This window comes from Anastrepha ludens, chromosome 6, assembly GCF_028408465.1.
Source record: "Anastrepha ludens isolate Willacy chromosome 6, idAnaLude1.1, whole genome shotgun sequence".
In the NCBI taxonomy this organism is placed as follows: Eukaryota; Metazoa; Arthropoda; class Insecta; order Diptera; family Tephritidae; genus Anastrepha; species Anastrepha ludens.
In genome coordinates, this window is record NC_071502.1 from 7,355,365 (window position 1) to 7,379,427 (window position 24,063).

Genomic DNA, 24,063 nt, shown 5'->3' on the forward strand with positions numbered 1-24,063 from the left:
GAGCGCTTCAACTTTTTTTTTGAATAAAACACAAACGGTTTGACTTTTTTAACTAATTTTTTTTTTATTATCGAGTTTGAACATATACATTTAAGTATGAAATTCGATTTCTTTTGCATGACCACCGCGGGCACGTTTTACGAAGTCCAATCGTTGAACTCAATTTTCGACTACTCTTTTGCATAAATCGGCCGAAATTCCAGCAATTTCGCGTTCAATATTGGCACTGAGCTCACAAATCGTCGCCGGCTTGTTACTGTAGACCAATGACTTCACATAACCCCAAAGAAAATAGTCTAGAGGCGTCAAATCACACGAGCGCGGCGGCCATTCGACCGGTCCATTTCTGGAAATAATGCGCTCATCGAACTTACTCTTCAACAAATCAATTGTAGCGTCTGCTGTGTGGCTTGTGGCCCCGTCCTGTTGAAACCACATGTCGTCTAAGTCCATACCATTCAATTGCGGCCAAAAATAATCGTTTATCATGTCGCGGTATCGATTTCCATTCACAGTAACGTGGCGATCGTTCCCGTCAACGAAAAAATATGGGCCAATTACGCCGCCGGCATGTAAACCGCACTAAACAGTGATTTTTTCGGGATTCAACGGTGCCTCATGAATCACGTGTGGATTGCTTTCTGCCCAGTAACGCATATTTTGCTTGTTGACAAAGCCATTGAGCCAAAAGTGAGCTTCATCACTGAAGATGATAGCAGAGATAGCAGCAACAGAACGATTATTTTCATAAAAAATTTGCACGATTTGCAATCGTTGCTCAAGTGTGTAGCGTTCCATGATGAAATATATACTAATGAAGTTTACAAATGATAAGCGAAAAATAAAAAATATTGCGTCGTTCGCCCTCCCTATCGGAAAAAAGTTGAAGCGCACCTATTGAAAAACGCCTTACAATATGTTATATTTTATCCTACGCACGAAGGCGAAGCGATCTACAGATGATACGTTAGATAGTGACAGTTCTGACGAATATTACTTTGAATCTGATAAGGCGGAAAATGACGGCATTATTTTGTCAAGTGGAAGTGAAATCCGTGCAATAAGGATCCGCTCAGGCATTTCAACATTACCAGTGATAGCAGTTTGATTATATGTTAATTATTTTTTAATTTTATGAAAATTTTTTCTTGTGTTGAATAAAGACTTAAGTTTTTATAACGTTCAACGTATTTTTTTTTCTTTACTCCGCACTTCAATACCTCTCGTCATCAGCGATGCTCGCCCGTCGAGCGGCTCCGTCCCCAAAGGGATAAACAGTTCGTTCTGGAGGCATCCACTGCTGAGTGGCAAAAGTGCTTCGCAAATTGACTCAAGCGAATGCCCAATTGCGTTGAATTTCAAGAAGAATATCTTAAAAAAACAGTAGAACTTTTTTCATTATTATTTTACTGTGTTCCCGTTATTGGGCAAAAAATATAAAAGACAACCCTGGTAAGAGAAAAATGCATGTATACATATAAAAGTATGTATCTGCGTATATTCACAAATGCCCATGCACTTGGCCTATTAAATATTCTCCAACTATCTGCTTATTAATTCAATAGAGGGAGTGTGTGTTTGGAATCACTTAATAATATCTTATCTCGAGATACGAGTGCATTCATGTGCATACGCAGTTCTATGTATGTTAAGTACTATGCAGTAAATACCCCGCAAGTACACGAAGAGACCCCTGCAGTAAATCGAACTAGCGCAGAACTAACCCATGAGGAGGTTATACTGATTTTCACTCAAAAATTATAGCAAACAATATTACGCAGTCTGAAGTGGAAAAATGAGCGCAATTTCGTCCATCTTCATCGTGAGACAATTGTAGATGCGAGCGGGTGAGCGAGCTAAGAAAAGTGTCAAAATATTCAGCTTTTGGAAAAAAACAAAAATTAAAAGTTAGGTTAATAAATAAAAAGAAAATGTATATAAAAGAGAATGGAAAGAATGGTTTGTACAAAAGAAACCTAAAGAAAACTCTACAATTAAGTCAACTCAACAGCTAACGCGAATTTTACCGAGTTGAACAAAGCGCGCAGTCGTTTCTTTCTCGTGCCAGTTGAGCACACCAAGTGAAGCCAAATCCTTTTCCACCTGATATTTCCAACCCACAGGAGGTTTCCTTCTTCCTCTGCTACCACCAGCTGGTACCCCATCGAATACCTTCAAAGCCGAAGCGATGGTATCCATTCGGACGACATGACCCAGCCAACCCAGCCGCTGGATCTTTATTCGCTGTACTATGTCTATGTCGTCGTAAATCTCATACAGCTCATCAATCCGTCGCCAACGTGCAGAGGTCCAAAATCCATTCGGAAAATCTTTCTCTCAAACAGTCCAAAGAACGCCTAATCGGATATTGTCATTGTCCAAGCTTCTGTGCTATACGTTACAGCTTTATAGAGTGTAAGTTTTGTTCGTTTTTACTCAATTGCCTACTTAGTCCAAAGTACCACTTGTGGGCAAGAGAGATTCTCCGTTAGATTTGAAGGCTGACATTGTTATCGGCGTTAATGCTGGTTCCTAGGTAAACGAAGTCTCTGTGACATGTCAAAATGGACAATTTTTTGTGTCGGTTACATTTCTATGAAATGTGATATAACAATCGGACTGCTCTTCTAGACACAGGAAATTATATGGGCAATTGTCAGAGCGATATCCCTGACTTCTAGTCTGAAATGATGCACTTGTACCAGAAGTCTCCTTTTGGAGGTAAACAGCGCCAACCTGACTATAGGGCGATACAGAAATTCTTTTAGGAGATTTGGCAAAACATTTTTGCACGGATGGCTCCGAGACCGAAAAATGAATTGGTATTAAATGCCATCTGCATGACAACTTCTCTTACTCACGGTCTCTCTACTAGGGTTTTCTGCAATACTCCGTACAGCGGAATGGACAATTGAGAGGAGATGGCGTGAATACCAAATCAAAGTTCTCAGAAATAGTCAGTCTGCCCTGAAAGAAATAAAAAATTAAAAAAAATTAAAATGCTAGCATCTTCTCAAAAACTATCCAGGAATGTAAATTGAGGCGAAATTCTTCCACGAAGAAGAACAAGTTTGAACTAATGCGGGCATCAGGACACTGTGGTGCGAACTGTTGATCTGCAAGTCTTCCAATGGAATCTGTGCCAACTGTCGACTCAGATTTTGCAGAAATCGATAAATGAATGCCATACCCAGTGCACTAAGAACACAGGGAGCCTTGGTGCAGCCTCAACACCTGCGTAGCACAACAAAGCTGAATAGAATAGAAGTGGAATTCCTTATCAAGCTGAGAAGCAGCGCACTATGACTGTTAATTATGTTGATCACAGCGCACCATTCCTTGGACTAACATATAACTATCATAGGTATTGGCTGTCGGATGACTGGGTCAGTTTCTTTGTTATATTGAGAAAATTTATTGCATAAACAGTCAGCAAAGTTTGAAGTTGAAGTTGACCTTGTGATATACACCCATCTACCCGTCTTGCATCCATACTTTCTGTTATCCCATTGTACTTCTTATGACTAAAGTGCATATGCCTGGATGTTTGAGTTTTTAATCATCATCTCTCGGCCTACCCCAATACAACTATATCACAGGACATTGGGAAGGAATTAGAACCGTTAGATTTATTTAGTTTTTAGGGTTCGTATTTTAGGCAAAGCCGAATTGGTTGGTGCGTGACTACCATTCGGAAGGGCATAACATGAAAAGCAATGGCAAACCTCCGAGTCTATTTCTTTCCACTTCATTTGTTAAAAACATTACGATGCATCCCACGCATAGGAGGACGAACTTGGCCATATATATATATAGGTGTATATATATATTTCTTAAACAAATTATATTGTATATATATTTCTTAAAAAAGATTTTGCACACCACATTCAATTGGAATCACCCTAGTAATGAGCTAAATAAAAATTCAATTTTGTATTGCGAAACGAATAGGCGGAACGCTCATAGTTCAACATCTACTATTTATTATTAAATTGCTTCACGTGAATTAATCTCAAACCAAAATACAGTCTCATACAAATTTCAGCATCCCTTGATTGATTTATACATTTTGTCAAAAAAGTGCTGGGAATTGTTCAATAAAACGCAAACTTTATTTTGTTGTCTTCAAAAGAGGCTCCATTCGAAGCAATACACATATGCCAACGATTAGTCCAGTCATCAAAGCACCTTTTAAACGTATTTGCAGAGATCTTCTTCAGCTCAAAGCAGCGTCCACGGAGTGGAAGTTTAAGTTTTGGGAAAAGGAAGAAGTCGCACTGGGCTAAATCTGGTCAATACGGTGATTCTTCGATGATATTTCTTGAGTTTTTGCTCAAACAAGTGTTCACATTATGAGCCTTGTGAGACGGTGCGTTGTCATGGTGCAAGATCCATGAGTTTCCTTTCCACAAATTGGGTCGTTTCCTACTCACATTCTCTCCCTCTCTCTCTCTCAAACATCGCATAACTTCCAAATAATATTCTTTATTTATCGCAGAACCATTTGAAACGAGTTTCGAGTGCACAAAACCATGATAATCAAAGAAAACGAGTAGCATGACTTTCACTTTTGACCGATTTTGACGTGGTTTTTTGGGTTTCGGCTCATGTGGATAGCGCCAAATATCCGCCTCTTGACTGGTTGACTGGTTTGCATGTCAAACTCAGTTAGCCACGTCTCATCATTTGTTATGACTGTTATGATGCGCTGGATAAACGTTGGGTCCGAATTCACTTACTCAAGCATGTCTTCAGCCACCTTCTTCCGATGAATTATTTGAAAGAAATTCAATTCTCTTAGAACGAGTCGAGCAGCCACGCGTCGCATGCCCAATTGATGTTGTACAATGTTGCAAATTGATTCGTGAGACACGCTAAGGTCACAAGTTACCTCCCTCAAACTTAAATGATGGTTTTTCAGCGCCATTTCCTTGACTTTGTTGACGTTTCATCCGTTGAAAACGTTGATAGGCGACCAGATCGGGGCAAATCTTCCACGACTTCTCGTCCCTCTGCAAAAGCCTCGTACCACTCGTAGACCCGTGTTTTTGATAAGCAGTGTGCGCCATTTAGATGAGCTGGACCGAGTTGTAAATAAATAAAATTAATTACTTTTAAAAAATTTTTTTTCCAAAAAACCACCTCAGTTTATAGAAGTGTTTCAGCTTAAAAGGCTCGCATGAAATCGTTTAAAAATTTGATCAACGGAAACAAAATAATGGCAAATTTGGAGGTGCCTCCAAATCGGTCCAGTTCATGTAAATCGTGATATTTTTTGGCAAAAAATGTAATTGGAAGTTTTAAAATTTAACCAATTGTAATTGCTTTGAAAAAAACAGTAACGATTTCTTTTTTATGGAGAGTAAAGCACCTTAATGTGCATATATGTACATCTAAATCAATCAACGGATACTGAAATTTGTATGGGAATCTATTTTGGTTCCGAGACATCTTTGAAGAAAATTCTTTTGACATGCGAGAATTTCCACATTTCACAACTAAGCCGCGTATTTGGTTTCAATGGAATCGTATGTGTTAACATTTTGAACAACACTGAATTATTGTCAATCAAAAAGCAGTTTATCTCAATACGACATTCAAGGGCATCTATGAGTGATTTGTATGAATAAATGCATATAAAATTAGATTTTTTCCCTGTAATTATTTATCACCAACCATATATTAAAAATGTTGTCATTGTAAGTGTTTTTAATTGTAACAATACAAATATTTGTAGTAATTATAGAATCAGACAAGCGCATGTGTGTGTGTTTACATAGCTTAATAGGACTTTAATGAATGAAAATGGGTGTAGAGTTCATCAAATTGACTGTACGATGACGGTGCATTTGTGTGCAGGTTATGTAAAATTTGTTAATTGTATCCAGTTATGCTAATGACTAAATAAAATTATTACGTTTAACTAAAATTTAAATACAGGCTAGGCCATCTGGCGTTTGGAATTTGAACTATCGATTTCTTTGCCTCTAATGAACGAACTGAAAATTAGACAGAGTACTCTGCTGAGCGATTCCACGTCAAGTGATCCAAGTAATTTGGACAATGTCGTAGATTTTTCTGAAAATATCGTCTATCTGCTTACTAATGCACGTAGCGACGCTTCGATTGATATACAAAGGGACCGTTATATATGTATGTACGTAAGCTAGCGCTTCGCTGGAGCAATATTTTGCACGGATTTTTCGCTGTTGGCTGTACGTAGTTGAATATGACTCGAATAGATATGAGAATCCCATTATGAAGCTTTCAAGAACTGCTTTGCTAAGTCACAGTTATTAACGACAGAAGAAGAAAACGCCCCAAACAGTAGGCACCAAAAATATATTTCCTACAGGTTTGCACCAACAAACAAGCGCCAAAAAGTAGGCAGTGTTAATTCTTACTAGAAATTAGCAACCACAAGGAAAAACTCAGGAAAAATAGCCTAAAGTGTATCTAAGATAAAAATAAGGTATAGCTCTCTCTCTCCTTTTGCTCTACGTTATATCTTTTTTCCCTCTCGCGGAACGAAAATACCCGAAACGGTGCATGGCCTTGAAATTTTACTCTCCATTCTCGCTCGTCCATCGACGCCTAAGAAGTTTCACTTCAAAAACACATCTGAAGGAGGCCGTTTTTCACAAACGACAAGAAAAAAGAAGACATTTGTTTCCAACTTTTGTTATCAAACCAATTTTTTTAAAAAGTATATTTTAAAATTATTTATACAAATGTTAAAAATAACCAAAGATATTTCACTTTAAAAAACTTTATACTAAAACTTTCCACATTGAACAAATTTGAAGATTATGAATTTATTTTTTAATTTTTTCAGTTTACTTTTGGTTATACAATTTGACCTACAAATAAACCAATTTTCAGAAAAATCGTTAACAGCGTCTAAACTATTTGGACCACTTCGCATTACTGTAAACTAAGCCATGGAAGTTATTTGAATAGAATTGTATTCCATGCTTGAATGAATGAATGAATGAATAAAATTTGAGGCTTGCACTTCGACCGCAGTGTCTTTGTGGCCTCTGCACATCACAGTACCTCATCCAAACCCCTTATCAAACTTAAGATAGAGGTGGTTTGGTCTGAACGTATGCCTGGCCGAGATGTCTCAACCTTTTCCGTGCTATTGCGTCATATTCAAGAACAAGTCTACGGGGATTGGTTGCTGAAACGACAGGAGTCAGTGAATCATATCCCGATTCTGTACAGATGACTACGCAATCTGCAATGGCCTGTGAGAATGCCCGTGAGCTACAGGCTCACTGATTCCATATTCTTGGAGGACATCTCTCTTCTTTCACCGAAACTCTCCTTGTTACTCTTGACTGATTGTTGAATAACTAACTTAACTTCGCCCAGGATTCCTGTAAAAACTCCGTCCATGCTGATTTCCGTCAGTCCCAGTAAGACTGCTTTCCTGGTGATGGCAATGATAGTTGTTTTGAACGAGTTTATATCCCGACCCACCCCAGCACACCATATCTTTGTCACGTATCAAGCTCCTTGCATTATGTCAAGAGAGTTCTCGAATTTGCTTCTTGGTATGATATAATTACGTCATCCGCGTATCCTTAACATGCCATGCCGCAGTTTATCATCAAGTGAAGCAAGCCTTGAAGGTGGTAATATCGTCCTTCCCCCTGCGGGTACCCTTTACTTGTTTGTAGTTGGATTCTACTGTCTGCCGTTACGGTTTCAGCTGTCCGTGTATGTTTGCATATAAATCTCTGCAAGTTCCTTTTCCAGTCAGAGAGAAGCGTTGCCGAAAACTTCCTCAATATCAAAGAACTGATTCCTCACGGTCCAAAGCACTCTGGATCACCGTAGATAGCTGATACAGCGCAGTGTCCGTAGACCTTCCTACACTGTACGCATGCTGATTTGGATGGAGGGTGTTTGTTCGCAGAGTGCTTGATCTGATTCTGCTTCCACTAGTCGCCGTCTCCACGTGTTAGATGGCCTACCACAACTCCGAGTGTCTTGCGGGTTCCAGTCTAGGGCTACTTTTGAGATATCTCCATGTGGTTTTCGCTGTGTGTGACCGACCTATTTCCACTTTCGCCGTCGGATTTCAAAACGAACGAGCACATGCCCACGTTAATGCCCAAAGATCGGTGTTAGTGATAGTGTCAGGCCAGAAAATGAGTAAAATTTTTTCGAAAACTGCTATTGATAAATACCTGGACTGCTTGTATATCACGCATTATTGTGTTCCATGCCCCACACCCAAAACTCAACTACTGTGTTCTAGAAAAATGGTTCTTCCTGGCCTATATCACTCATTTGTATACGAAGCTGATAAGCTCATAGCCTCTTATTGATGGTGTTTTGATTTCAATTGGACGTCCGACCATAAGTTCCGTGCCACGTGCGCTTGTGTGGCCTCATCGAAATTGAATAACCCGGTAGTGGATGACTGCAAAAATGGTGAAGAGTAGCCGTATCATTTTTCTTATCTTTTTTGTTTTCCTTGTTCCCTCCTCTCGGGAGCATAGGGCCTCGACAAGACCCAAGCTTGTGTTGGTTTCGTCAATCTATATATTTTGATTTCTCGCTCTTGGGGTATTTGACAGAATTTGCTGATTTGCTAGCGGAATAATGGGATATTTTGTTTTATTATTGTTGTATTATTTTTATAGTTTTATTGTTATTGAAAAGTGAATTTATCGTACTACGACGCTCTCTTTCTCTCATTGATGTTGCAATTTTGTAATCTATCTGGGGTGTGTGTTAAAATCGTATACCCAATTTTCTATATTTTAACTGGAAAAATGTATAAGGGACTAAGGGTAGTCAGAATTTTCAAAAAAATTTTTGTTTGTTTTTTTGCATTTTCTTAAAGTATTGTATAATATTTTAAAAATATTGTGTGAAAATTTGAAGTGAATCCGACAAATACTTTTCGAGTTATTCCACAATTCCATAATTAACAAAGGGCACTCGAGCGCTCCGGAGCTCGATAGGAAAACTTTAAATGCGTTTTTCTCAAAACTATGTTTTTTGAACTGGTGATCACTGCAACTTAAAACCCGCTTGATAGATTAGATCACAAATTTCGATTTTTTTAAACAATTAACTGTCGGTTTTTTTCGAAAATATGAAAAATATTTATTTCCTGAGGTCGCCATATTGGCAGGCAGAAGATTATCTATTAATAAAACTAATTTCTCGTGTCCGATTGATTTCAGATGGATCTCCAAGGACTTGCGATGATCATGGCAAGGAGCTTCTGGAGAAATTTTTTTTTTTTTGAAATTTTGCTAAAGTCAAGTCGAAACATGATGTATTAATGCTATGTTTTCATTTTTGTACAATAAAATAAAGCAACTGACTAGCAAACAAATTTAAATTATTGAAAATCATCATTTTTTCGGACCTTTGACTACCCCTAACCCCATAAGTTATCTTCGCACTCACATCAGCTAATCCCATATTTTCGATACTCAAAAGGCACCCAAATCCCGTTACTACAGAATTTCAGGATTGCCAGCCCTAATAAATATGATTTTAAACTCTGAGTCGAATCATTCAAACCCCTGCTGGCATAAGAAGTTATTCGAATTTTATAAAAAATTGTAATTTTAAATACCTACGCTGGTGTTGATGTTAAAAACAAAAGTTGCGATAGTGAGCAAATGGTTTTTATATAATATTTGCTTAAATAAAAATATAAACACACAGTATATTTCTCCACATACAAATGTACATATGCACATACATAGTAGTGTAGCTTTCGTTCAGTGCGGGCGTGCGAGAAAGTTGAATGTTTGAGGAGGCCGAAATGCAACAAAAACTAATATAATACGAAAAAATATGAGAAACACCAAAAAGCATTTGTGAGCGCACACTTTGCAAACTTTTATGGGAGCTTTTAGTTACCATAAAAATGTATGACTGTTACTCGTTGCGACATATCTCGATTAGTTGTCGACATTTGGCACTATGCCGGACGAGAGTACAGCTGTTTTCTTAGAGCAACGTCAATGTTTACTTGCATGCAAACATATTTACAATTATGATATGTGATGTTTGGTGGTTTTTGAGTAATAAAGTGGAAAGTTTTAGTGAAAAAATATCATAAAGAAATATTAAATATTATAAAGAAACCCCTAAGCGTATATTTTTGTGAAATCCTGCGTAATTGTGTTAGTTTTTGTGTGTGTGCGGATGTGACAAAAGTCTACCACAAGTTGCTTATCAGTGAGTGAATCAATTGGTATGGAAAAGAGGCAACCAACCATATGTTCCTACAATAAATATATAAATATTTAAATACATAATTCATTGAATTTCTGACGTCTGACTATTGGAATGCAATTAAAAATATTTCCTAATCACCAATAAACAATTAGTACAAATTGAAAACAAAAACAAAAACCCGCCACGCGTAGGTAAAAACTTGATGTATTAACATATTTATGAGTGTACATATGTATGTGCATATGTGTGATGTGTGTAAATACACCCAACTCTCTTTTTGCACGGTATTTTTTACTCGATTTTGAAATAACCAATTCACTAATAAATTTGTTACACGAAATTTTCGTTTTTGCACAGGAATCTCAAAACAATAAATGTTTTGCTAAACAAACCGTAATTTCTAAAATGATGTCTTATTAACCCTTACTGCATGAATTAATAAAGCGTTGAAAAAAATGTTTCACGGTGGAATTGACTTTATTTAATTATCAATAAGACATATTAAAGAAAAATAATGAAAAAGTTGTATATTTGGGACTTTTTTTCTTACGGAGCCATATATAAAAACTAGTCGTAAGGTATAGAAAGCAGTTGATAAGCGAAAAAACTATTATCTGCCGATAAAGATGAATGTATCGACTCCATGAAAATATTTTTTTTTTTTTTTTTTTTTTTTTAAAAAGTACTTACGTTTTGCTCGGTTAACGTTTTTTGAAATGCACTCGCACCTCAATTCTGCTTTTTCAACCACCCCACCAAATTCGTTTGCGGTTTATTGATAAATATATTTTTATTGAGGAATTAAAATATTTAGTTTGAACTAATTTGGAAATGAAATTGAATGAAAACTGAAATACCATATTAGGGCTCATATACAGGGGTTAAGGGTTAAGTAAAAAATGTTCGTGTAAGGGCAATAAGTAGGTTTTTGAACTAACCAAGTCCAACTATACATTAAAATTTCTATGTAATCTTTAAGGGGTTATATACAGTTAGAAGGTCGAAAAGAAGCGAATTTTCCAGAATTTTTTATGAAAAAACTTTAAAATTTATTGATCTAAAAACTTGTACATACATATGTATATTATGTTATCTTTTAACTGTTTTAAGACTTAGTATTAGTAAAAATATTTATTAGGAAAAGACCTACAGCTGATTTCTGGGAGCTCCTCTCAAAAAAGATGTTTTGTAATGTTAAATCTAGTAATTAATTCAAGGAATAAGCAAAATAAATTTATTTGACAAAATAGCAGTTTTATCGACTTTTGACCAAAATTTTAGGCTTAAATTGTTTATAAAAAAAATATTTATCGGTGAGAAAAAACCTCAATTAATTACTAAGAAACATATTTAAGAAGCTCGTGTTAAAATTTGAGACTAATCGGTTTAGCCGTTTTCGAGTAATGTTGGTCACCAACTTTGAAAACACCATTTTGAGAAAAACGCGTTTAAAGTTTACCTTGTACTTTCAAGCACTTTGAAACGCCTTTTCAAATTTACGTGTAACTTCGAAAATATTCACCGGAATTTTCTGTGTGTATTTCCAAATATATGTAAAAATAAAAAAAAAATTGATTTTTTGAAAATTCTAACTGTGTATAACTCCTTGAGCCGCGTCCAACTAAATAACAAGTGGTGTACAAGGTGGCACAAATTTAGTCATCCTGTTTTGTTTTTGATCACATTCACAAGTGCCTAGTATGACCAGCATGCGACGTCATTTGCAAAAGTTATAAACTTCCCCATTGGTTGATTAATTTTGCGCCACCTTATATAAGCAACAAAATCAGCGGCCCGAAAAATTATGATTCTCAATCATTTCTTTTTTTGCTAGTCAATTGCTTTATTTTACAAAAATAAAAACATAGCATTAATACATCATTTTTCTGCTTGTCCTAGCAAAATTAAAAAAAAAAAAATATTATTGGAAAAGTTATCGCTGTTTGTGTGGAACCCGTTTCTCCAGAAGTCTCTTGCGGTGATCATCACAAATCCTTGGAGATTCAGCTAAAATCAATCGGGCAACAGAAATTAGTTTTATTAATAGATAATCTTGTGCCTGATCGAGGCTTTTTTTCAAAATGAACAATATGGCGGTCTCAGGAAATATTTTTCAGATTTCCAGAAAAAAAACCGACAATTAATTGTTTAAAAAAAATCGTAATTTTTCAAAAAAAAAAAAAAAACCGCCACAAGTTTTTTAAGTTTTTCAAAATCAGTATAAATTTGATTGAAATCTCCCAAGCGGTTACAAGTTACAGTGATCACCAGTTCAAAAAACATAGTTTTGAGAAAATCGCATTTAAAGTTTTGCGAACGCTCCGAGCGCCCTTTGTTAAATAACTCGAAAAGTATTTGTCGGATTCACTTCAAATTTTCACACAATATTTTTAAGATATTTTTGTTTAAGAAAATGGAAAAAACAAAATCCAATTTTATGAAAATTCTGACTATCCCTAATCCCATAATAACTCGAGAAAGCAAAAAACAATGTTTAGATGGCAGATGGGCTGGACATATCTGACATATGGTATCTACTGACGATAGCATTTTTGGTCCAGTCCAAAAATAAATTTGCCCGCTTGTTATCGAGTAGCGAAATTGATTTTTTCCTCGAAATTTTATTTTAAATTCTTATATGTTATGTACTAATGGATTGAATTTTCACTGTACATTAATTTTAATTTTTTTTAACTAAAATAATTTATTTTTGTTTTATAAATACTTATGTAACATGGATTTCATTATTTCTTCTTTTTAACGGGTTTTTTCGCAAAATAATATATTTAGAGTTTTTTTCATCTTACACGATTTTTAAAGCTGTGGAACTTATTTCTAAATTTACCATATTTCGCATGTATTTTTTTATACAATTCATTTGTTGCACGCATTTCTAAGCAACGTATCTACCGTGTAAAATCAGTGTTGGGTGTATATACAAATTTAAAATTCACTCCACGAAGCAATAATAGATGGTAGACGTGTATGGGAACATGTGCGCTCCATCTGAATGGCTCTCAGAAACTATACGTATGTATATACATATATGTATGTACAGCGTTTCCGGAAGGCACTAATTGTAATATTCAATCGCCCTTCTACAGCAGAGTACAATGAAATTTAAAAACAACGTTGATAAAGAGTAAACTATTCGACCGGCACCACAAACAGTTGGATGAGAGTCAATTACTCGCACTTAATCATACAAATATAATATAATCATACATATTTATACGAAAATAACAGAGAGCATACGAGTGAGCGCCTTCAACGAAACAAATATTTTGTATTTTCAATTTTAGTTATCATTGCCTACTACGTCGCCCACTTTGCTTATTTATTTACTCGTACGTCGATCATCTCTACACTAGTCGACGACAACTGTTGGTCGCTCTGAGTGTACTCACTTATTTACTAACAAAAACAAAATCTTCCTCAACAAGCGTCAACTGGTTAAAAAATAAGCGCCTACGAGAGTACTAATTGCTTGCTCTCGAATAAAAATTCAACGTTATGCGGTTACCAACACTCAGTACACTAGCGGCTGTCCGCCAAACACTATTACAACAAGTTGAAAAGAGCAAAGTCACGCCTCTGCTGCTCCAAGCATATCGCCTAAAATATAGTAACACAAATAGTAAAATGGTTTCGCCGGCGCCCTTCACAAGCGATTTTTTCTTTCGTCAGGTGCGTCAAATAGAATAAATCTTTATTAACTGATTCAGTTTTATTTGTTAAATTTGCAACCACCAGCTCTTCGATGAGTCCACCTGGACCTACACATACCTCTTGGCCGATTTGAATACGAAAGAGGCGGTAATTATCGATCCAGTGCTTGAAAAGGTCAAGCGTGATGCGAATCTTGTTAAGGAACTGGGATTTACGCTTAAATATGCGAGTGAGTATTGAGTGATATTTGGACATACGAAAGAAAACTGTTTTGTTTTGGTATGTTTTTGTTGCCATAAAAATGATGTGATAACGACGAAACTTCTAAGCAATGTGATGAAATCTAACATGAATCGTGCGTTGATGTGTATGTATTTGTGAACTTTTGACAAAACAACTCATGTCGATTTGACAATTTTTAAATTGCAAGCAATCTATTGCTGAATTTTTATGCTATGGTTAAAATTTTATTATTCTCAGCCTTACCTTAAAAAAATCAGACTTATGACAATCTGAATAAAGATATAAAAATTTTCTGTGAAAGCTCAGATGTTTATTAATCTTAAAGCAAAATCTGCTCAAGTCTGCTATATTAATTTGCCTAGTTATGTGCATTGGTGTGTGAGTCTCATTGTTATTTGAATAGTATTTGAGTGCAGGAAGTAGATATCACAAATTTAACTGAAGAATATTTACATAAACTACGAGTATACTTAAACAGTTTACGCAAGTTTACTTGAGTTTCAACTTTCAATAGCAAATAGAGATAAACAAGTCTTGCCATTCTGTTATCTGTATAGGTGACTTTACATTCTTCTCGAAAAATATATATTAGCTATGCAATAATATCTATTCTATACCCTTCAAAGTAAGTCCCTCGTATGCGGCGTAATTGTTATAATTCTACTATTGTTATTAATTGTAATGCAATCATATACTTGCAGTACCTAAAATGCATGCATACACGCATACATATATTGTGAGGCCGATTACATTTCAAACAGACCACACATTTCCGTGAAGCCACGAATTCAATGAAGATTTTGGTTGATCTTTAATTCAGGCCAGAGGCGTACCTGGAACGTAGCACCCAAGGCAGTGAAAAAATTACGCCCTGCAGAAACTGCTATTGTCAGTAGAATTTGAATTTCGACGCGAAGATTCGGGAACACGCTTTCATCTCCGAACTGAACAATGAATTCGAGGAGTGTTTCTGCACTTCAAATGGTGTTTTTCGGCTCGTGAGCAACATCCTGCAGTCAAGAATATCTTCGTAAAGTTTATTTCCATTAATATCACTCAGGTAGGATTGACCTAACTCGTTGCACTTTTATTTTTGAGATCGTATTCTTTTTCCTGATACATAAGACCTTTGGCGAAGGAATCCACATTTTTCATCGATTTCGTTCAACCGTATGAATCTGCCGTTCATTTCTTAAAATAGTCGATCAACTGTTTCTTTCAAGACCCTTTTCATTTCTTCGATGCCACTCAAACCTGCATCAATCGAAATCTCATCATCCATATTTTTTATTCTTCTTCGGCGTCTTTCAGTTGCAACGTCCCATTTGTGACATAAAATTATCCCTTCCTCGAGTGAACTATCAACGATGGCCTCTCTTTCATTTTCGAAATAATTTTGAAGAGCCTTCAAATCTTCAGCAGCATCGTGAAAATTCATCGTGGGATCTTGCAGCCTCTTTTGAATGCGGTCAATGCGGCATAGTACTTTATTCCAAAATCCCAGCAAAATCAAGAAATCATACTTAAACATTCGGTTGTTTAGTTGCTGGGCATCACTTCTTGTTTCACTACGGTTGCTCTCCATCTGGTTTCAGATTTGGATTTCATGACAACTGGTATAGCTTGGCAACACTGCACAACTTAGCCAATGTGACGTCACGCACTCTCTGATGGGCGCAATCTTGTATCTATCATACTTGGTTCTTCTCACTTGCAAATTCTTACAAGTAAAAATGAAACCAGAAAAACCTGCAACTTCCCCTCAAAATGAAATTTGGTTTTGCTCTCTCACTTTCCCCTACTTTGCAAGTTTTTTGTGTACTCGTATATGCACAGCAAAACTTGGTAATTTGTAACTATTTTAACAAATTATTTGCTTCACGGATAGACCTATTGTCCGCTTGTAATTTGAAGTAAATTAAATCATCGCTTGAATTTGATTGATTCTATTTCCGTGCATTTAAAAGTCGTATGAAATAATCGATAGTCAATTACGCGCCATTCAATTAACAAATCATGCAGGTAATAAGAGGTTATTGATAACACAGGCCGACAAAATTTAACCAACATTCAGACCCAGAAACCAGACTATATATTTCCGAAGGTTTATGATGCGCTGAATCCAAATCTGGCCTCAGAATTGCTCTATTAGTTTGAGTTTTCGAGATATCCTAACCTAAAAGTGCAAAAAACCCCATTTTTGCCCATATTTGAGGTTATGTAGCCTTGCAGATGTTTTCTTTCACCAAAATTAAAGGATGGCATCTTTAAATACAATCCTTCTTTTTTCAAATGGCGTTTTGTTTGCTCAAATATCATTTTTTTTCGCAGAGATATCGCATTTTGAAATTTTCATGTTTCGAAATTTTCCTACACCTGAAAATCGCTGATGTTAGATAAGCCTGCCTTATAATTCAAGAGAAGTAAGAAGAAATGGAGTGGTCGATATAAATAATAATGCAATAAAGGCTTTAAAAAGCTTTCTACCACTCTTGATATGATCAAATCATAAATACTCTATCTAATTGAAAAACATTAACGAATTAGTAGCCGCAATGCAGCTTATGTGGCTAACAATAGTTTGAGAAACCCTACCAATCACAAATCACCTATTCGACCAACATCGCCAACGGCAACAAACTCTCCAAAACAAAACAGTTAACACTCGCGAAGAATGCAAAATAATAGAGACTCACTCACAAATCTACTACACATTTATTATCTTCCAACTGTAAACGCATAGTGAACACCCACATGCACGCAGATCATATCACCGGCAGTGGCTGGCTCAAGCAATTGCTGCCCGGCAGTAAATCGGTAATTGCCAAGGCGAGCGGTGCCAAAGCAGACATCCACCTGACCGAAGGCGATCCGGTTATCTTCGGACGTCATCGCATCGATTCTCTGGCCACACCGGGTCACACCAATGGCTGTATGTCGTACGTGATACATGAGCAGGGTTGCATTTTCACCGGCGATACGGTGTTGATACGCGGGTGTGGACGCACCGATTTCCAAGAAGGCGATGCTGGTCATCTCTACGATAATGTGCATAGTAAAATATTTACATTGCCTGAGAGTTTTCGCATTTATCCAGCGCATGATTACAAGTGAGTAAAGGCACGCAACAAAAAAAGTGAGAGAACATAAATCAAAATTTAACGCAATTCAATGCGAAATGTTTTTCAGAGGTACTATGGAGAGCAGCGTTTGGGAAGAGAAAACCTACAATCCTCGCTTGACCAAAACAAGGGCGCAATTCGTTGAAATCATGAACAACCTCAATTTGCCTTATCCCAAGAAGATCGGTAATTTTTGTGTTTATTATTATTTGTTCTTTAATCAATATTTTATTGCATTTTTGCAGATGTTTCTCTTCCCGCTAATCGCGAATGCGGCGTCTATGATATCCCAAAGGAATAAATATTTGTTGTTTTACGAGAAATTGTGTATGAAAATGTCGCTCAAATGTGGGTCAACTCTTGCTGAAAGCACCAAACCACCGAGTCATGGCGGGCTCAAGTATTCTGAAGGGTACTGCTGTTAGCTGTACAGCAAGCTTTATAAAGATTTCTTCAAAAAATAAATAAAAACTACATTTCAAGACTTTTTTTTAAATAAAATTGGAAAAATTAATTTGGATTTTTTGTGATTTTTACAAACTGCGGAGCGTACCTGCAGCTGTGGACAGAGAAATAGCGCACTTATAGTGTCCTCTATACGAATTGTTATTTCTTAGAAGACTAACTGATATTCGTCCATGTTTTTATGCTAGTGTTAAGCTGTGTTCCAAGGAAAGGGTGTAGGATCTTAAATATCGATTGCTCCTTCTGGCTAGAGCCGAGCATGTGCAAAAAAGATGTTAAATTTTTACCAAGTCCTCCTCATTCCCACAGCAACGACAAAAATCATGCATGTAAACGTCAAATCTCCTTGCGTGATTTCCTATGAGACAATGCCCCGTGAGGGCCCCTACTAAGTTCCTAATTTGGAGTCTGCTCAATTTTATAATATTCTTGAATAGATGTAAATATTAAGGGAAACTGTAAAGTTGATGAGCTAGCCAGAAAAGGTACTGCTCTACAACTGCTCAGTGATAAAAGTACCATTGGAATACCTTTTGCCACGAGTAAATTAATAATGAAAAACAAAATTATCCAACAGGTCAATAGGTCATGGAGAGATGAAAATACATGCGTAACAGCTAGGCTACTATGGCCGCAAATAAACAAGAAAAGGACGAAGGAATTGCTTAGCCTCTTAAGAGAAGATATCTCGAAGGTCGTGGCTTGTGTCACCGGTCATTGGCTATTTGGTAGGCATTTCACGGGACTAGGAGTTTCCTCCCATGAATATTGCAGAAGTGGCAGAGATGAGGAAGAGAAAGAAACAGTTGAGCACTTCCTTTGCAATTGTCCAGCCTTAGCTAAAATCAGAGCAGCTTGTCTAGGTGAATACTTTTGGAATTCTCTTACAGAGCTGTCTGGCGTGGGGTTGGGATCAATTCTACGTTTCATAAGAGCTACAAAATGGTTCCACGAAGAAAAGTAAATGGGGTTCCCGTGCAGCACAGTGGTATTACAACGGACCTGTAAGGTCTAAGTGAGTTGGTCGTGCAGACCGACTATCACCATAACTTAACCTAACCTGGATAGACGTAAGTTTAGCCTTGGACATGTTTGCCTAGCAATTTCACAGGTATTGGCACTAATCCATCTTTGATTTACAGAATTGCATCAGTGCGTCCATAATACGAAGCTTACAAGTTGCGAGAGGTACGCCCATAAAATTGTTTAAGTTTGGCATACAGGTACCTCCTCTTGCAAGTTGGTCAGCCCTACATTTCCCTGGTATATCTCTGTGGCCTCGAACCCAGCATAAGATAATTCGATACAGTTTAGCCATCTCTTAATAAGAGATTGGCGACAATGTAAGACTATCCATGATGTTATTCGGAAGGAATCCAGAGTCCGTAGTGCAGCTTGGCTGTCTGATTTGATCTTTTGATGTTATTCTGTTTATCTCTAACCATCTTAAGGCTTCATGAATAGCGTCTATTTCCGCTTGAAAAACACTACAGTGATCTGATAATTCAAAGAATCCACTGATAAAAAACTCTTCGCAATATAGCCCTGATCCTACATCGGTATCCATTTTAGATCCGTCCAGATAGATCTTAACAGGTGTGTTGGGTGAAGGATCTTCTTCATGCCGTTCCAGCATAGAAGGGATGTTCTCTGAGAAATTCCTTTCGAAGCAGAGAATTGAAGGGCGATTATCACAATCACTGGGTATATCCATATAGGCGTCTAAGATGCTTGAATGCCCATGTGTGACAGTCTTCCATTGTGAGCTCGCTCTGAGCCTTAAAGCGGAACAGGCCACTGAGCATTTGCAGGAAAGATCCAGGAGTGGCAGATGTAACCAGATGTCCAAAACCATGAATGGCGAGGTTTTCATGATGCCACATATTGCTAATTCCGCTCATCTCTGCACCTTCAATAATTTAGAATAGGTATTTTTCTGGATAATACGCAACCAGACAACATTTCCATATACTCGTAGAAGAATGGGTCCGACAACTGCAGTGTAAAGTCAATAAGCAACCTTAGGTTTAATTCTTCAGGTCTTATCTAAAGCTCTCTTACAAGAATAGAAAGCGCTAGGCCCGCTTCGCTAACTTTTTCTAAGATGTTTGACTTCCAAGCCAATTTTCTACCTATGGTTAGTCCCAAGTGCTTGGTTTTTTCCGAATATGATTTGTTCGAACGCGCCATAGTAAAATATTAATCCCTATACCATACCACCATCTTCACGGCTGTGACGCCGATGTCGACGAAAATACCTTCCCTCCTTTCTTAAGTCATGGAAATAGTAACTGTATACATCTGGCCCATCCAGATTGAACTTCTTTTCGTCACTAAATACCACGTTTTTCCATTCATCGGGATAGTTATTTATAATAGAACTCCAAGCCATGTGGATCCTTGCAAAATCGAGGCGGCGTTTTTTGTGATTTTTTTTTTTCTAATTTGTTTTGCTTCACCTGTGTCGCTTTTAGAATAGCCCTTCGAACAATAGATTTGCTGGCTGCAGCATTTACCATTTCTTTCATTTTTGCTATTGAAAGGGCGGAATTTGATGCAATCCTAAGGATTTTACGGGTTTCCTTCATATATAACCATTTGGATTGTCGATATCTTTTTTGCAGATGAAATATCTCTTCCTTATACCGTTTCACATAATTCAGTTATATATACAAACACACATTTTCATCTCATTTTATTTACTTTCCATACTTTCAGACCATTCTAAACCCACGATCAAACAGATGCCATCTACACAGCGATCATAAAAATGTCGATACGAAAATGTCCGATGCCGAAGCAAATCTTATCAATAGCGCGCAATCACAATGCGCTACGACCGGACGACGCCGCAAGGTCTCCTCTTTGGCCGGCACACTCTCCGCGCGCTCATGTCGCAGTGAAACGAAGGAACTGCGCTCGGCGTTGCAAGATCGCGAAGCAGTCATACAAAATTTACGCATACAACTATGTTTGGGCAAGTTGCCACGCCCCACAGGACCACCACTCAACGAGAACGAGAAGCCGGCGGCCGAGCAAAAGTTGCAAAGGCTGAAAGCCGAAGCGGAGAATAAGAAAATCAAGATCAAAAACTTGAAAACTGCGCTGGAGAAGCTCGATATAACAGAGTGAGTTGTTGGCGTTGCTGCACTAACTGAAATACGATTTTCAAAACTATTCTTTATATGCATTCATTCGCTTACTTTTAGTAACATTGACACGCGCATACGTCAGGCCGAATTGGAATATGCACTTGGACGCGAGGAGCTGCAAATGCTATCGATTGTGGAGGAGGCGCGCGCACTGCAAGCGCGTTTGGAGAAGTCAAAACCTGAATTGCAGACCATTTACAAGTAAGAATTTTTTACCCATTTGAGTACTGTTTCTAACACTTTGCTTCGGTCAATAGCATTCTGAACTCAGGCGACGTGCTCAGCTTGCATGCCGTACACGCGACTACCGGCCGCTGGGCAGCACACACCAAGTCCGATCAACCCGGTTTCTTTGTCGAATGGGCGCTCGATGGCGACGGTCTGTACAAAGGCGATCGTATACTCGAGGTTAATGGCAAGATGATCGCCTGTCGCACCAAAGAAGAACTCCAAAAGATTATAGGTAATTCAGGAAAATGCCAAATAGTGGTGCTGCGCAAGAAGTGTGCGCCAATACCACAGAAAGTCATAGATCAAGAGAAGGAGAACAGCATGCGACTGCAGCATCGCATTTCCTATCTCGAGGAACAGGTGCGTGAGTTGCAGACTGCGAAGGAACAACAGCAGCAATCGCATCAGACACAACTCTTACCGCCGACACCTCAAGACAGACACACGACGGCCGCGCACATAAATAACAGCGCCAACAGTCATGTGACCAGCATCAGCATCTCTTCGCCACCCTCCACGCCGCCCGACAACAAACCATTGGTTTTCCAACGCGGCAACTACATTACCACTTTAGTTGGTGGCAAGCCAATTGAACTGCTCGGCGAGAATACCGCTGCTGACCAAAATGCATTGAGTAAGAGCAACTCTGTGGCGCATGTTACCAAAACGCTGATCAAAGAGAATACACAAATCGATTTGCACCCACCACGCACACCGCGCGTTTGCGCAACGCCCACCTATCCCTCTATGCCACCCAAATCACTGTCCGCCTCAAAGATCTCGATCAACAGCGATTCGGCGTACATGCAACCCACGCACTATCGACGCAGCGAAAAGGAGCGACTAGCGCGCGAACGTTACGAGCGTTCGGCGACTAAAACCAACGCGCTACAGCACCGCGCCAATATGCATGCGCGCAGCGTAGAGCATTTGAACCATTACAACGGGTAAGTTGTACAACTTGCGATTTCCCACTTCCTCAATTAAACACATACTAATTTCCTTCTCTTCACGCACAGCATGGAACGTCGACGCGACTGCTCGCTCGCGGCAGATACGCATGCGCGCATGCTCGCTGATATGCGTAGCGTCAAATCGCTGGACTTTGATAGTGAAAATGAGGTGAAGCCCATCAGCGATACGGTATCGGAAGTGCGCTCTGTACGACCAACGCCACCAAAGAAGCCGCTACGTTTATCGCTGCAACGCGCTCAGAGTCTGCAAACGGTTGAGTTGATACCCAACTGCGATACGACGGCAGAGAAGAAGCGGCCCATGAAGCGCGCGCACATCAACGATAAGCCGTCGGGCGAGCGTGAGGGTGCGATACTCATTGAGAATTGCAAGCCCTTACAAACGGCGTCGCTGGGCAGGCCGCGTGCGAACATATGAAAATTGCTGAATGTTCTCTTTAAGCGCAACGAAGAGACACATTACTAGTAAAGGGGGTTGGGAGGCAGTGCAGTGGGCTGCACATACATACATACATGTGCGCGTATGCAATCATACTTTAAGATAAAATTTATTTAATAAGCAAAATATTTATACCAAATTAAAGTGCATCGGGCGGATGTGTGAGGAAGATTTTTGTTAGTTAGAAAAGTTAATTGTGCACCAAATAGTTATTCAACTGCATTATAACGGTTAAAAGTTTTAATTATAGAGATTAAGGCATGCAAGTGTGTTTAAGTGGTTAACATACCTATGTATGTATGTATGGATATATGTGCATATATTTATTTGCTCCATTTCTATAGCTGTATAATTTTTAGCGATATGTTTTCATGGTAATTAAATTAAATTGTACAAACAATGTTTTTAGCACAATTCTGTAATAAAAAAGAAAAATATTGTTCATGTAAATACACAGTTACATAAATCACAACACAAACCGAAAGCTGTTTTTTGTTATATTGGGTTGGGGAGAAAGTAATGTCCTATTTTGTCAATTGAGCGCGACATTTAAACATATCTTGCGTTGTACTTATTGCATCGAGTCACACTAAACGGCGATTTGAAGACGACAAACTGTACTAAAAGTGTCTCTTTGACAGTGTTGTGATCGTACGTTTCAGTCTGAAGTTATGGCGCGTCAAAGATGGAGTCCACCAAGCAAGAAATTCGTCATACTTTACGTGTTTAATACCTTAGAGGTAAAAGTGCAACATTTGTGAAATTTATCGGTCTGATACTGTAACGATTCGCACAGCACAGCGTTGGTTCGATCGATTTCGTTCTGGTGCAGTAGATGCCGAAGCTGCACCCCGTACTGATAGGCCAATCGTCGTAGAGACTGATAAAATCGTTGAAATTATCCAAAGAGACCGGCACGTGAGCATTCGCTCGATTAGTCAGGAACTAGGTGTAGACCACAAAACCGTTTGGAACCATTTGCAGAAGATTGGATTCCAAAAAGAGCTGGATGTTTGGGTGCCACACGTGTTGACGCAAAAAAAAAAAATCTCTTGGACCGAATCAACGCTTGCGATTCTCTGCCCAAACGGAACGAACTTGACCCATTTTTGAAGCGGATGGTGACTGGCGATGAAAAGTGGATCACGTACGACAACGCCAAGCGGAAAAGATCGTGGTCGAGAAGCGGCGAGCCGGCCCAAACCATCACCAAGCCCGGATTGACCGCCAGGAAGGTTCTGTTGTGTGTTTGGTGGGATTGGAAGGAAACTATCCACTATGAGCTGTTCAACTATGGCCAGACCCTTAATTTGGTCCTCGACTGTGAGCAACTTGACCGTTTGAAGCAGGCGATTGACCAGAAGCGGCCAGAATTGGTCAATAGGAATGGTGTTGTGTTCCACCAGGACAACGCTCGTCCTCCTCACACATCTTTGATGACCCGCCAGAAGCTACGGGAGCTCGGATGGTATGTCCTATCGCACCCACCATACAATCCGGACCCGGCACCAAGTGACTATCATCTCTTCCGGGCCATGCAAAACGCCCTT

The 24,063-nt window shown here is 38.4% G+C and overlaps 2 protein-coding genes across 5 annotated transcripts in view; both read left to right on the top strand.

The window, feature by feature from the left end:
* Positions 1-22,980, top strand: part of LOC128866622 (uncharacterized) — a 146,121-nt gene extending 123,141 nt beyond the window's left edge. The window contains exons 1-5 of one of the 4 annotated variants that reach the window (XM_054107498.1): positions 10,127-10,218; positions 20,436-20,845; positions 20,927-21,070; positions 21,127-22,047; positions 22,120-22,980. In XM_054107498.1, coding sequence (XP_053963473.1) covers positions 20,502-20,845; positions 20,927-21,070; positions 21,127-22,047; positions 22,120-22,492 — 1,782 coding nt within the window. In that variant the 5' untranslated portion in view covers positions 10,127-10,218; positions 20,436-20,501 and the 3' untranslated portion in view covers positions 22,493-22,980. Of the gene's footprint in view, positions 1-10,126; positions 10,235-10,315; positions 10,406-20,435; positions 20,846-20,926; positions 21,071-21,126; positions 22,048-22,119 lie in introns of those variants that run through there. The other 3 variants (XM_054107497.1, XM_054107496.1, XM_054107495.1) reach the window with 3 other exon arrangements.
* LOC128866625 (persulfide dioxygenase ETHE1, mitochondrial) lies at positions 13,652-17,766 on the top strand. The gene is made up of 5 exons (XM_054107501.1): positions 13,652-13,905; positions 13,972-14,116; positions 16,874-17,240; positions 17,320-17,438; positions 17,498-17,766. The coding sequence occupies exons 1-5, from the start codon at positions 13,732-13,734 to the stop codon at positions 17,551-17,553; spliced, it is 861 nt and encodes a 286-aa protein (XP_053963476.1). The 5' UTR covers positions 13,652-13,731; the 3' UTR covers positions 17,554-17,766.
* Positions 22,981-24,063: the final 1,083 nt, after the last annotated feature.